At 49.2% G+C, this 13,618-nt stretch overlaps 1 protein-coding gene across 9 annotated transcripts in view; it reads left to right on the forward strand.

Moving 5' to 3' along the window:
• EXD3 (exonuclease 3'-5' domain containing 3) overlaps window positions 1–13,618 on the forward strand; it is a 457,407-nt gene that overhangs the window by 391,767 nt on the left and 52,022 nt on the right. For 4 of the 9 annotated variants that reach the window (XM_059715503.1, XM_059715501.1, XM_059715500.1 and 1 more), the window contains one exon: window positions 12,290–12,403. The exons of the other annotated variants lie outside the window; for them this stretch is intronic. In XM_059715503.1, coding sequence (XP_059571486.1) covers window positions 12,290–12,403 — 114 coding nt within the window. The remainder of the gene's footprint in view (window positions 1–12,289; window positions 12,404–13,618) is intronic. 9 annotated transcript variants of the gene reach the window in all.

Consider the following 13,618-nt stretch of genomic DNA (forward strand, 5'->3'; position numbering starts at 1 on the left):
TTTTGTTTGTGTGTGCTTCGGCACTGCTAAATTATTTTTCCCGCTAAATTGCAGCTTCTTTGCACGGTGGAGTTTTCTGCTGCAGAAGAGAACCCCGGTGCAATGGAGTATTCCCGCCAAATTTGAAGCTTTCTTTGCATGGTGCATTTCTTTTGCATCCAAGAAATGCATGGTGCAAAGGAGTTCCCGCCATTTGTATGAAGAGTCGTGCCACATTATTGGCCGATTCTCATACATGCACACGTGGCGGCTAGCGATTGGCTTGCTAGCCGTATAAAGAGCTTGGGTGGTTTCCGCCCAAGTTGGAGAGAAATGAGTTGGAGAGAGAGCAATTGGAGTTCGAGAGGGAGAGCGTGAAGATCTCTAAGCGCTGCGGATCCTTACGGACCCAACGTGTTTCTTAAAAAGGCAACAGAGGCCTGAACAGCCTCTGGCCTGTCCCTGTCGCCGATAAATTCCTAGACGTATCCCTTCCTGCATATTGAAGATTCGAACCCACGGAGCTTTAACAACTCCGGGGCCAGAGAACCGAACCAAACCCACGGAGCTTTGACAACTCCGTGGGAGAGAAATTACTGAACCCGCGGAGCTTTAACAACTCCGGGGCTAGGACGAATTTGTCGTAGTCCTCCAACGAGGATTTAAGCGGAGCTGCACCTGGAAACTGTCCAGCCTACACTGCGACCATCTTGGGTGTAAGTAAATAATCTTTAAATCAACCATTACGCCTCTAATTCTAGCTCGCCCCCGGTCTTCTCTGACCCCGCGTGCCCGGGCTGCTGGCCACAGCCCGCGTGCGCAAAGATGGGCCCGGCCCACACAGATGGAAATTACACCACCTGTCTAGGTAACCTGTTTCAGTGCTTCACCACCCTCCTAGCGAGAAAGTTTTTCCTGATGTACAACTTCTCTTGCTGGAACTTGAGATCATTGCTCCTTGTTTTGTCATCTGCCAGATAGCTGAACCTAAAGTCTCCAAGCCAACATTTGGCTCTGTTGTAAATCCTGAAGCCTGTCTTATATATTGTAAACTCCTTGCATTGAGGGGAATCATAGCACTAAGGTCCCTGCTTGACCCTGGCTGCAGTTCAGTATTGCAGAGTAGGCCATGGGAGTGAGGCAACATACAGTGAGGTCCTTCCAGGTTTTGTTCATGTCCAGACCATGTGGAGGTGCTCTGGAACACCCGAAGTAGGAGATTGCTGTCCCTGAAGAAACATCAGTCTTTCACATGCGTGAAAAATATGAACAAGCTCAGGAAGTGGGGAGGGGGAAAAGGTTTTTTTTTTTTAAAACGGGAACCTTTTGCTTATCCTTGTCTCTGGTCAGAGGTCTCTCCGGGTCTGAATGGAAGTACACCCTTGACCTGTAGATTCTTGCCCCTATGCAAATCAGTCAGAAAAGTATGGGCTCTGGAGGACATTTCCTATGGCATGCTGGATAGGGACTTGACATCTATATCCTTCCCTTGGAACACTGAGCAAATATCCTTGGCTGCTAAGGTTAGGTGGGTCTGTCCCACATGATGTCAGGGATGGATGAGTCATCCTGCTACCATCTAGGCAAGACCCAAAAACTAGGCACTGATTATTAGTTGATTCTTAGTTAACTTTGGAGTCACTTGGGACCAATGGAACACCAACAACAAAGTCTTTGAGAGGACCAGACTACAGTCTGCAGATTACACTGGACACTCGCAGGCTTTGCTGGGTGGGACACATAGAGTGCCTGCCCTAAGATAGTCTGCCAAAGGCTGCACTCTATGGCCAACTCAAGAACCACACACGACACAGAGGAAAGCTAAAGCTCCAATACAGCAACAAGGTCAAGCAAGGTCTCAAGAAATTCAGCATTCCCATTGGCAACTGGGAGAACTGCACCCACAACCGCTTAGTCTGGAGAAGCCAGGTCAAAACTAGTGCAGTCATTGTGAAGAGCCATCAGAGAGACCATACTGAGGCCCACAGGCAAGCCAGGAAGCAGAGTGTGCTTCAACCTTCATCTGATGAGTGGACCTGTAGCCACTGTTGGAAGGCTTGCTGCTTACACATCGGGCTCTTCTCCCACACCACTGCCAAGCACCATTGACTGACTGACTTTGTTGTGTGTCCTTTCATCTGTCAAGATGTTGGATGACCATTGTAGTTAACGACAAGGCCTAGCAAGAGGGAAGGCTAGACAGGCCAGCTGTATAAACTGATACTGCTCCACTGAGGTCAGTAGGTCTGCAGTGATTTTCCCCACCTGAGATTCTAGCCCAGTGATTCTCAACCGATTCTCATGTGGTGTGGCACCATGCATGCCTTGAGGTCCCTTCAAGGGTGCCATGGGGGATCATGCAATGTTAGCACCATTAGGTGTGCAAACATGATTCACAAGATAAGCTCAAAAGATTTTGAATAGAAATCCATAGTGTTAAAAACATTCTTTCTGAGTTGTCTGCAACAGAAGAATTGCTCTCTTATTTTTCTGTAGTCAAAAAATGAGTGAAAACTAAGAGCTGGTCTTTTGGGGGGGATGCCTTGCATCTAAAGAGGGGTACCTTGAGTTTAAAAAAAGTTGAGAATCACTATTCTAGCCCTAGGTGTTCAGAAGTGGTTTTGTGTTGAAAGCATTTATAGTGGGGAAGTGGCAGGTTATTTTCCTCCTAGCTCAGTGGAAGGATCCCAGGCAAAGATCAGCTGCCTTTGTTCTGACTTCAGGAGCAGGTGACCCCTGGGTGTGCAATGTGGATCCTGGCCTGAGGGCTCCCGAGAGGTTGTGCAGAAGTGTAAGATCATTTGGGAATCAAACATCCCTGCAGAAACTAGAGCAGGAATTCTGGTCCCTGTGGGCTCCTGTGCACCCAAAGAACAGAAAGAGAGATATGTTTTACCAGGATCTTTCACTCCTCTTTGATAACTGTATGCAGGGACTGCATGTGTCCCTTTCTGCTTTCTGGTGCTGCATGTGTCCCTCAAATTTGTGTGCAGGGTATGTGCGGGCTGTGGGCTTGGGGCTTTTGACCCTGCTGCCCTCCCCCCAGGGCTTCTGCAGGCCAGCAGGCAGGACATGGCACAGCAGAGCAGGGCCAGACACTGCTGCTGCTAGCCCTGCACTGCCATGGTGAGGTGCCTTCTGTGCCACCACGTCCTCTGCTGCTAGCCAGGCAGGGGGTGTCTCGCCATGGCAGTGTGGGGCTCCCAGCAGTGGTGGCATTGAGCTTCTCTGCCCTGCCCCACTTTGCCCTGCCACAACAGGTCCTGTCCCCTGGGCCGCAGAGGCCCCAGGGGAAGGGCAGCAGGGTGGGGAGTCCCAAGCCTGGGGCACATGCCCTCTGGGAGTGTGCACAGTGGCAGGAAGCCAGCCCCCCTGCCCAGGCCCTGCAACCACACATTGCAGCCCCGGGGCTGGGCACTACCTGGGCTGGGCACTGCCTGCTGATTGTCCTCCTCCCACTCCCCTCAGCCCCTTGCAGGCTGGAACTCTGCCAGCCTGCAAGGGGAAACCCACCGTTTCTCACATTTTTCTCCTTTAAAGGAGAAGATCCCATTTTTTCTCCTTAAAATGACTATATCTGCATTTTATTGCGTTTTACTGCAGCAAACGGGGAAACCTGGATCCCTGCTCACGAGTTACAGCCCTTTGATAGTGATCTTGAAACCCATGTAGAATTACTGCAGGAAAATCAAGAGTAAAACGACCGACCACAGTGTAATTTCCACAAACAGGCCATGACTACTTGCTCCCTTGCCACCTAGTGGCGAGGCCCTCAAGCAGTCGACTAGAGCAGCATCCCTGGAATGATAATGTCCAAGTGATGTTGTAGCTGTGACTAACTCTATCATGACCATAAAAGAGATCTCCCACAGAAATCCTTCCCTGGAACAGGTTGCCTGTCCTCACAGGACACTGGCATGAGTCTCAGCGGTGTACAAAACCAGTATTGTGTGCCCAGGCCCTTTGTTGCCTCTTTCAAGGCAAAGCAAGAGTTAATCCTCTCTGAGGGAAGGAGGGTAGCTCTGAAATGTCTTGGGAAAGTATTTTTAGTGTAAAAGTAGCTTGAGGGCTTCTCAATACGAACACAACATTCCTTCTCCCGATGATGGATTTATAGAAAGCTCCGGCACTCCCTTCTCTCTCCCCTTTACCTTTGGTGTTGACTGTGCTGGGAGTGCCCAGACACACCACATGCACAAGGACTCTGGCAGTGAATTAGGAAGGAAGCTTTGCCCGACTCCCGGTGACACCTCTTAGATGCCTTAGATCTGAACCAGAGAACACTTCCTTCTGAGCAAAGCCACAAAAAAAAAAGCCCAAATCAAAACTGAGCTAATAGAAGTTGGCATAACGTGGGCTTTGATCTCCTTCAAGTCAGGTCAGCTTTTGCAAACTCCTCTGTTCACTAATGAGGAGGGAGGGTGTTTATACAAGAGCAGCCAGCCTAATGAGATTAATAATCCTTGGCCAGGATGGTCTAAGCCTCCAGTTGCAGGTGCACTGAGGAACAAAGGGCATCTAGCTGACATCACTTTAATGCTTATGGTGTCCAACAGAAGGGCTGCTGAGGGTACTGAGTAGTACTGTGGCCCCAATCTACTAAAGCACTTGAACAAGTGCCTAACTTGCACTGAAAGAGGTATTGGGAGGGTATGTCCCTTTGTGGGTGAACATGTGCACAGAAGCCATGGGGTGTGTACACATGGAATTGAATGTGTGTGTGCCTGTGTGTATATCCCCATGCATGTGTGTGTGTTTATGCCTTTTCACAGCAGCCAACACAAAATTTAAACCAAAATGAGGGCACCAGAGTTTTGCTGGGCTCCATTTAGTCCTGTGATTGGCTAGACAGAGGTAGGAAACGTCACCTGGAAAGCTGGCCAACTTTGTTCCCTTTGGACGCTGCAGAGGGCACTGATAAAAGTGGGCACTGCCCACATTGTACTTGGAAGTAGTGACTTTTAGGATTAGCAGCCTGCTGGCATGAGGAGGATTCAATTTCCGCATGGTGCCCCAAATGCAATGGACAAAAAAAGACCTTGCTCCTTCAGACTCCACGTATTGAGCGCAACCTAGGTGCTAATGCCTGAGGATGCAAACAGCTGTGGCAAATCTGTGCGAGTGCAATTCACTGTGGACCCACGGCAGTTCATTGTAGAAGACCTGTGCTGCCTGCCTCATGCAGCCATAGGAACCACGAGGCAGTGTTGAACCAGATGGCCCAAAGCCCTAGCACAAAAGTCTAAGACAGAATTGAGGAGGCACCTAACCTCTGTCCTGAAAGCTGGCTGATGAGAAAGAAATGTCTGAATCCGTCTTTCCCACACCTCCAGTGAGAGCGTGCAATCACTGGAGAGGTGTGCAGGAGAAAAAGCAGTGAAGAAGGACTTTCACCAGCACAGTGAAGAATGACATTGGCTAGCGAGAGTTGGAGGGGCTGTTGAATGAGCTGGCACAGCCCATGGGAAAATTTAGGGCCCACGAAACTTGCTTCTCCTCCCAGCTTTTGTGATCCCCTCAGGCAAGAAAAGGCAGAACTGCCTTTGGTTTCACAGCTCCTTGTCTCGTGCTTGTAAAGTCCATCTGAAAGCCATCTGCATTTGCTGGGTGCCTGGCAGGGACAGGGTGAGTCACATGGTGTAGACCCCTCAGTTGCCCCCAATCTCATTGAAAAAAGCCCCTTGAAGCAGGGCTGGGGCCCTAGTGTCATGGTAGTTCTTTGCACCTGGGGCTTTTTTTCAGTGAATATTTTTCCCTGGGTTGTGTGAGCTCATAGTTCCCTTAGGGGAGGAAAAATCTATCCAGGTTTGTCCAGATCAACATGGAGAACCAGGTTGACAAGCTTTGCCACACTGTCTGCACTGAGAAGATACCTGCATGTAGCTCACTGGTCACAGAGGTACTGCCCCACCTACCAGCTTGCTCAGTTAGCCTACCACTCCCTAGAGCATTCGCTCAGCCCGATAGGAGCCTTGTACACACCACAATGACGGGCACAACCTGAACCCTTGGCTTAGAGGGATCACGCATGAAGGAAGGAAGCCCTGCCTGACAGACTGATACTCTTCCCAGAGCAGGGTTGGAGGAGAGTAGCTCCCAGAGCATAATCCACTCATTGTCTTGGCTTCATTCTCACCCTCTCCCAATGTTGCCAACTCATGATGTTTTGACATTGTTCTTAAAGTCTATGCTTCAGGAATGTGAAAAACTTAGCTCTTTTATATATATATATATATATATATATATATATATATATATATATATATATATATATATAATTTCTTTTATATACATATATAAAAATATTTTATATATGTATATAGTAGACTTTTATATATATATAGTAGACTCTAAGAACAATATATATATTATATATATAGAACAATATATATATATATATATATATATATATATAGTAGACTTTTATATATATATAGTAGACTTTAAGAACAATGCTAAAAATCATGAGAGTTGGCAATACTGTTCTCCTGCCCACAGTTCCAACTGATCCTGGTGCTATTGCAAGCCCCTGGAGTTTGGGTGCTGGGCAGTCTCATGGCTGGAAGGCTGCTCTGTGCTTCCCAAAGCTGTTCTGATTGATGGGGAAGCCCCACAAACAGCCCAGAATACTGGCAATTTAAAGCCATTTCCTACCATTTGCCATGGGGGTAGAGAGGGTTGAACTCTGGGCCTGGATTTGCTTCCTATGGATTTCCTAGGATCATAGACTTTGGAACGTGGAAAAGTCCAAACCAGTCCATCCCCAGGAGCTGGCGCCTGTTTGCTCCTGCAGAACACTTCCTAGTGTTTGGTGCTGCTTGGTTTTAAATGACCCAAAGGCTTTTGCTTCCACCATCCTCTTCAGGTTATTCTAAAGCCCTCTTGAGATGGGCTGCAGCCTGCAGCAATTCTGGGCACAACATGAGGTGACCGTATTAAGGATAGTGAAGTCTGGAGAAGCATCAGTTAGACATGAAGTAGAATGGAAGGGCATCACACACACAGCCTGACTGCAGTGTGAAGCCCAGAGACTCTTTGGCCCATTGAAACTTTGGCCCCCATCCTGTAGAAGAGCCAGTGCGTGGGAGGAAGACAGGGAGGAGAATCTTTTATAAACTTATAGAGCAGTAGGGCTGGAAGACCATCTCAGCCAGCTCCCTGATCAAGGCAGGATCATCCCTGACTAAACCATTGCAAAGATGGAGATTCACAGCCCCTCTGGGCCACCTGTCCCAGTGCTGAACCACCCTCAGAGGCAGAAAATTCTTCCTGATATCAACCCAAATTTTCCGCCCTGCCATTTAAGAACATTGTTCTTTGCCCTGTCCCCTGAGGCCATACAGAATAGTCTATTTCCATCTTCCATGTACCTTTGGGTGTTGGAAAACTGTTATCAAATCCTCTTCTCCCCCTCCCCTAAATAATCCCAGTCTGGAGACCAGAATAATTTCCTTCTGTAGCACCTTCTCCTCCTGCTGCAGAACAATGGAAGTCAGTCTAAAATGTCTAAGTATAACCTTTGAATCTGAGCTGTTTGTTTCCGCATTGTCCCAACCCTGTCAGCCCCTCCATCCATTTACAAACAGGCAGCCGGTTTTACTAGCTTTCCAGACAGCTGTTTAAATGGGCAAATGAACAGTCCTCTTGTCAGGACAAATTGGCAAGTGTGCTTCTGTTTTGTTAGTAAATAACGTTCTCACCATGGGACCAGCTCCCAGTGCGTGGGGAGGAGGCTGGGGCCCGTGGGGAAGCATCTTAAGAAGAAGGTAAATAAGGAGAAAGAGTCAATCACTCCCACAAAACTGATCATTTGCAATCACTGGGTTTGCAGCTAAAGCATGTGTATTGAGAAGAGCAAGGGGCAACATGAGGCAGAAAGTAATGAACCTGCTGGCTCCTTGGTACCTCATGTAGCAGAGACATTCTCCCTTTATCTAGCTGACCTCTGCTCCTTTGGTACGGACAAAAGAAAAGTGCCCCATGCATAAACCAAACAGTCCCTCTAATAATCAGAGCATGGTCCAGAGATTTCACCAACAACCTGCACAAATGCTGCTGTTTTCCCTACCGTTTCCCACTACTTTCCCTCCCCACCACCCTCTCCTCTCCTTTCAAAGCCTGTATCTGATACAAGTCTCAGGTCACTCCATTCCCCAAAACGAACATCTTTACTGAACCTGGGAAAAATTCCAACCCAATACTTTTGATTACTGTATTTTTTCCAGCTCCATCCTTCTACAGCCTTTGTGCCATCCAACGTGGGTACTAAGACTATTCTGTGATTCTCTGTGTCTCTGCTACAGAAGGGAAAACAGAGAAATGTGTGTGGAACCCTGAAGAAAAATAACCATGGAAATAATTTTGTGCGCACACTTTGTAAACCGAAAATCTGCACAGCCTCTGGTTGAGATCTTGAGCAGCCAGCAGTGAAACACATGGTTGGCCCAGTCCTTTCTGTGTCACATAAGATTGTAACCTTAGGGGTTTGCCCTCTGCTTTCAACAGCAGCATGGAGGTGAGGTCACTTTTACCCAGGAGAGGCAGAACATGAGCTCTTGACAATGTCAAACAGACAAGTCATTTAATGCATGTGGGTCCGTCCCCAGCGTTGTATTTGAGCCCTGAAAGGTGGGATGGGGTGGGGTGCTCAGTTCTAGCAAGTGCTGAGTGTTGGGATTTGGAGGGCTGAGCTCCAGGCAACAGGGCCTCAGTCCAAACTGATCACCAGCGAAGGCCTGGTGCTTAAATCAAAGTGGCCTTGTTTTTGGAGGCTCTGAGGATCCCTAGCATGCTCTGTTCTCCATGGCATGTCCAGAGCAGTAAGGTGAAAGGAGCTCCAGGACTTTTCTGCATGGCCTACATGCATGCAAGAGCTGGAACAAGAGAGAGAACAGCTACCTCCTCCTGCTGGGCACAAAAAATGCCTTGACTCTGCCTCCTCCCAGCACAGGGGAGCTCACAGAGAGGAAGTGAGCAGGGATGTCTGGGGCAGTCCCTGGAGGAAAAGGGAAGCAGGACATAGGCTGAGACCCAGAGTCACCATCTGGTTCCTGTCTTGTTCCTGGGGCAGTGCAGCTACAGGACACTCTGACTGTCATCAGAGTCCATCAGCAATGTGCAGCATCTCTGAAAATTCAGTATAAGGCAAATGCCTTGTCAGTGTGAATCTGTTGGCAGGGTTGGACTCTGAGTGGCTGGATTTTCAGAGGCACTGAGCACTCGCCTGTTTTAGAAACTGGAAACCACACCCTGATTTCAGTGCCCGGTTTTAGGCAACAAGGTTGGCCAGATTTGGCACCCAAGTTGCCCAGTTTGGGCCTAGATATCGTCCTGCCAGTGTTAGTAACAGCAGATGGGATCATTCCCATTGAAAGGCTGTGACCACTTTAGTGTGCTTCTGTGCAGCGTCTGTCCTGCTCTTGTGAGTTCAGTCTGTGGATTTCTTTCAGCTGGAAGAGGGCAGCTGCTCTGGGCTGTGTTCAGGGAGTTTTGCTTGGGGTGTGTTGTCAGTCTCACGCTGTTTCTCAGGCTCCAGCACAATGCATATCCTGTTTGACCTCCTGGACCACAAAGGGAAAGCACTGAGAAGGCTTCTGTCTGGAGTGTCACTCAGGATGATGTGGAATTAGGGGTGCCTATAGACATGCTCGTTAGCGTTCTAATTAGAATGCTCCATCGTCACCTCAGTGTCACATGTATCAAACCCCCTGCATTTCAAAATGGCCATGGGGGTGCTTTAGCTAAAGATGGTCAAATGAGCTTTAGTTAAAGTGCCCCTGTGGTCATTTTGAAATGTGGGGGGGGCTTAATACATGTAATGGTGAGTCATTTTAATTAGAGTGGCTGTCCAGGAACTGCTCTAATGAACCCCCCCACTCCACCTCCCAGCACTTGTATAGGTAGCCTAGCTGGCTGCTCAGTGCCTGCAGCTTCAGGGAGGATGGGAAAGTGGGCAGAGTAGTAGTCTGGGCTTTGGCATTACAGAGACTTTGGTGTCCCTCTCTCCTCAGCTCTGCTGCAAGGGAAGAAGTCTGGGTTTGCTTTCCTTGCTCACTTGCCCTATCTGAGCTCATCTTTTGGGACCAAGTACAGGAGCTATATGGGAATGATTTAGCCCAATGAAAGAACAAAGGATGCGCCTCCTGCGCCTTTTGTCCTGGGAGGGAGGGGGAAGCGTTGCTTGTGACAAAAAGCAGTGGTGGAGGCGGAAGGGCCGGCAGTTGTCTCAGACAGGCACCTCAGTTCCCTTTTTGTGGCAAGGATGTGGCTTAGTTTGACCCTGGAGACATCAGCAATGCTGCAGCATGAGACTGGCCGGCTTCCCGTTTGAAAATAACAATTGTACCAATGGCTCTAAAGACAAATATGTATTCCTTCTCCAGTCCACACTCCTGCAGTAAGGCATCTTCTCCACCAGCTAACCTAGTGGTGACCTGAGCCTACAAAGTTCTTCCCTATGGCGCGACCAGGGACCCTTGCAGCTTCCCAAGAGGTTTTATCAGGTGTTCGTCCTTCACTTTTGAGTCAGGATCATTGACTGATTGTGCAGGCCAGAGCCAAGCATAACATGGGCAGGTGCCGCACAAGCTTTCTCACACAGCTCTGCCAGTGCCCCTAAGTCCTGACCCACAACCCCCACCTTGCTTCTCCAGCCATGGATTTCCCAACACATCGTTCTTCTGGTGTTCCTCAGCCCCCCTCCTCTCTTAGCAATGCCAGCTTTGGGCTCCCCAGGCGCTCTGCCAGTGCTCCCTGATCCTGAGCATCCTTCTTTATTTTGTTTGGGCAAGACCCACCAGATGGGGCTCAGATCCCTCTTGCCATAACACTTCATTGGAAGGCAATGACTCTAAAATAAGTTTGCTCTATGGAGTCTGCTCCAAGCTAGTGCTTGTGTTCAGTGTGAGAGAAAGACCTGCCTTTTATTTTGAGCTGCAGTGAAGAGCACGTCATGGAAAATACAGGTCGGGCTGGCTGGCTGCAAGGGCACATGTGAATACCACCGACCGTGTGGAGACTAGGGCCAGCCATGCTCATAGCACTTCCCGTCGGAGGAGCTGCTGCCCTAGAGGCAAAGCAAGAGCTAATGGCCAGGTTTAGAGCACTCAATTCAAACTGGACAGAAGATGCGTGTGGAGTACAGGAAGAGGAGTTCACCGCTGGAAAAGCTGCCGAGGGGATGTGGTGGGATGCGTGTCACTCGCAGCCTTTCAGTAAAACGGGGCGTCATACTGAAAGTGCCGCCAGTCGTCGGGCCCTGTGTGGGAATGGCTGGATGTGCAGCCCTTCGGTGCGTGCTGTGCAGGGGGTCAGACAAGACAGGCAGAAAGGCCCCACAGGGCCTTCCCCTCTGAACCTACCACTCTGTGCAGCAGCATCTCCCTGCTGAACCCTGTCTGTCTGTCTGGCAGCAACCCTGGCCCACGAACCCCAGCCCCTGAAGGGGCCAGCTCTGGGAGTGGCAAGTCACTTAGGCCATATCATCTTCAAAAGAGACTGCTGAGATCTGTTGGGCCTGATTGCCAGGGAACGCTGAGCTCCAAGACCTCCCATTGACTTCAGCTGGGACTAGGTGCTCAGCTCATTAGGCTATAAGGTGCCAGGTAGAGCAAGTATGAGTTGGGGCACATGGTCAGACACACTAATTGGCTGATTTCTGAACTTGTCTGGAGCTCATCTGTGAATGAGGGGTGATGCTGCACTGGCACATCTGTGGGTCTGTGGATGACATGGGTGTCAAATGCACTGTCTCTGTTGTGCGCTGTGGTCTCCAGGCTTCGTTTCAATTTCCTCCCCAGGCTGGGATTCCTCTTTCCATGAGGGGCATTGCAATCACTCAGAGTTTAGGTCATAACCTTGACACTGAGGTGGAGAAGGAGCATCCCAGCCCGCCTGCCTAGCCAGCCCACTTTCCCACACAAGAGTCCAGGTTGTTCCAGCCCCTTGCAGGCTCCTCCAGGTACGAACTTGCTGATGCTTACAGACACCAGGCGATACTTAGGAAAGGGTTGGTGATACCAGGGAGAAACCACATCCCCCTGGGGCCAGCTGCATCAAGCTGCAGTTTCTGTGAGTTGTCTCTGCACCTGCAGAGAAAGGAGCAACGAAAGCAAACAGGTTTGTGCTGTCAACAGCAAAAGGCAGGGCTGCCCCAGGGTGCAAGTTCCCAGCTCAGCCAGCATCCCTGGAGTCTGCAAACATCCTGGTCCCCATCGACCTTTCATGCAGGGCTTGTGCAAGCTGAGGAGGGGTTTGTTTCCAAGGTGCAGGTTGCAGCGGTGCTAACCCCTGCCTTCTGCTCTTCTTGCAGAAGATGGGGCTGCCAGTTTCCAAGCTACCGCTGCAAGCTGACTCTAGGGACAGGTGTCTCTCACCCCAGCTTTTCCTTTGCTCCACCCTTCATGTGGCTTCTGATACAGCCCAGGTTTGTTCTGATCCATTAATTAACTGGCATGTTGCACAAGGGAGCTCAGCATCTTACTCCTACCTGGAAGCCAAGTCTCACTGATAACAACATGCTGTTTGTGCCATCCTCACTCCCATGGGCTGGCTGCTGTGTGTTCCTACTTAATGAAACAACATGTTTTGAGGTGGGAAGTGCTTGATAGATAGATGGAAGTGTGTATGTGTGGTATGCATATGCTTATGCATGTCCAGTGTATATGTGCGTGAACATCTATTTTCACTGCTTCCCAGGAAGGTGAGACCAGAGAAATCAGAACAGAATTGCACTAAATGAAAAAATGCTACACAATACTGCTATAAAAGGAAACCAAAGAGCTCCTTTTCTTCTCCAGTCCCTGAATTTTTTTATGACTCCACTGCAGTCAAAGGATTGACCTTTGGGATTAAACTGATGGAGAGAAGGCACAAAATCAGGGCTCCTTTCCCAGCCTTAGTTCCCAGTCCCAGAGCAAGCAGGTGAGTAGGCTTCCTGGGACACTGCTCTGTCTCTAGATCGGTACTTAGAAGAGATGCTGAAAACCGTACCAGGATTCAGTTCCTAGGTGAGGGCCCCAGCATGTGGTGGCTTTACACTACTGTGGAATTGTGTAATGTAGCTGAACGATTATTCCAGGCTCCCATAATCAGGGGCAGAGACGAAGTGTGTTGGCGTCTTCCCACTGACTTAGATGTTCCCTCTTCTTTCTTTCATTTGAAGCAGAATGAAGCACTCAGTCTACCCGAGCACAGTTGAACAAGAGTCTGCTTAGAACTTTTTTGCCACTTTTTTTCCCTCCTCATTTTCCATTTTCCGTAATTTCCTCACCCACACCAGAGGCCTCCTGAGTTTTGTGGAGGAGGAGCAGGAGCTGTCCTGTGCGGTATGCGCTTCAGTGGTGGGCAGTGGTTCCCAGTTGGTGGTGCAGGTACCACCAGTGGTAAGCAGACAACCTGTCAGTGACACGCATTAACAGATTTATTATAATGACTTTATGTGACAAAAATTTGCTGGTGGTACTAAGGTTGTATCATTTTAATTTGATGCTGCGCAATCTGTCAGAGTTTTGGGAATTGCTACTCTAGGGAAGACGCATAAAATCCCTGGGAGTGTATCATCATTGTGTGGCAACATTTCTCTCTCTCTCTCCTGAACGGATTTCCATGGGCTAGTTCATAGCCAATCTGATCTACAGCC

Source organism: Alligator mississippiensis, chromosome 12 (genome assembly GCF_030867095.1).
Source record: "Alligator mississippiensis isolate rAllMis1 chromosome 12, rAllMis1, whole genome shotgun sequence".
Classification (NCBI taxonomy): Eukaryota; Metazoa; Chordata; order Crocodylia; family Alligatoridae; genus Alligator; species Alligator mississippiensis.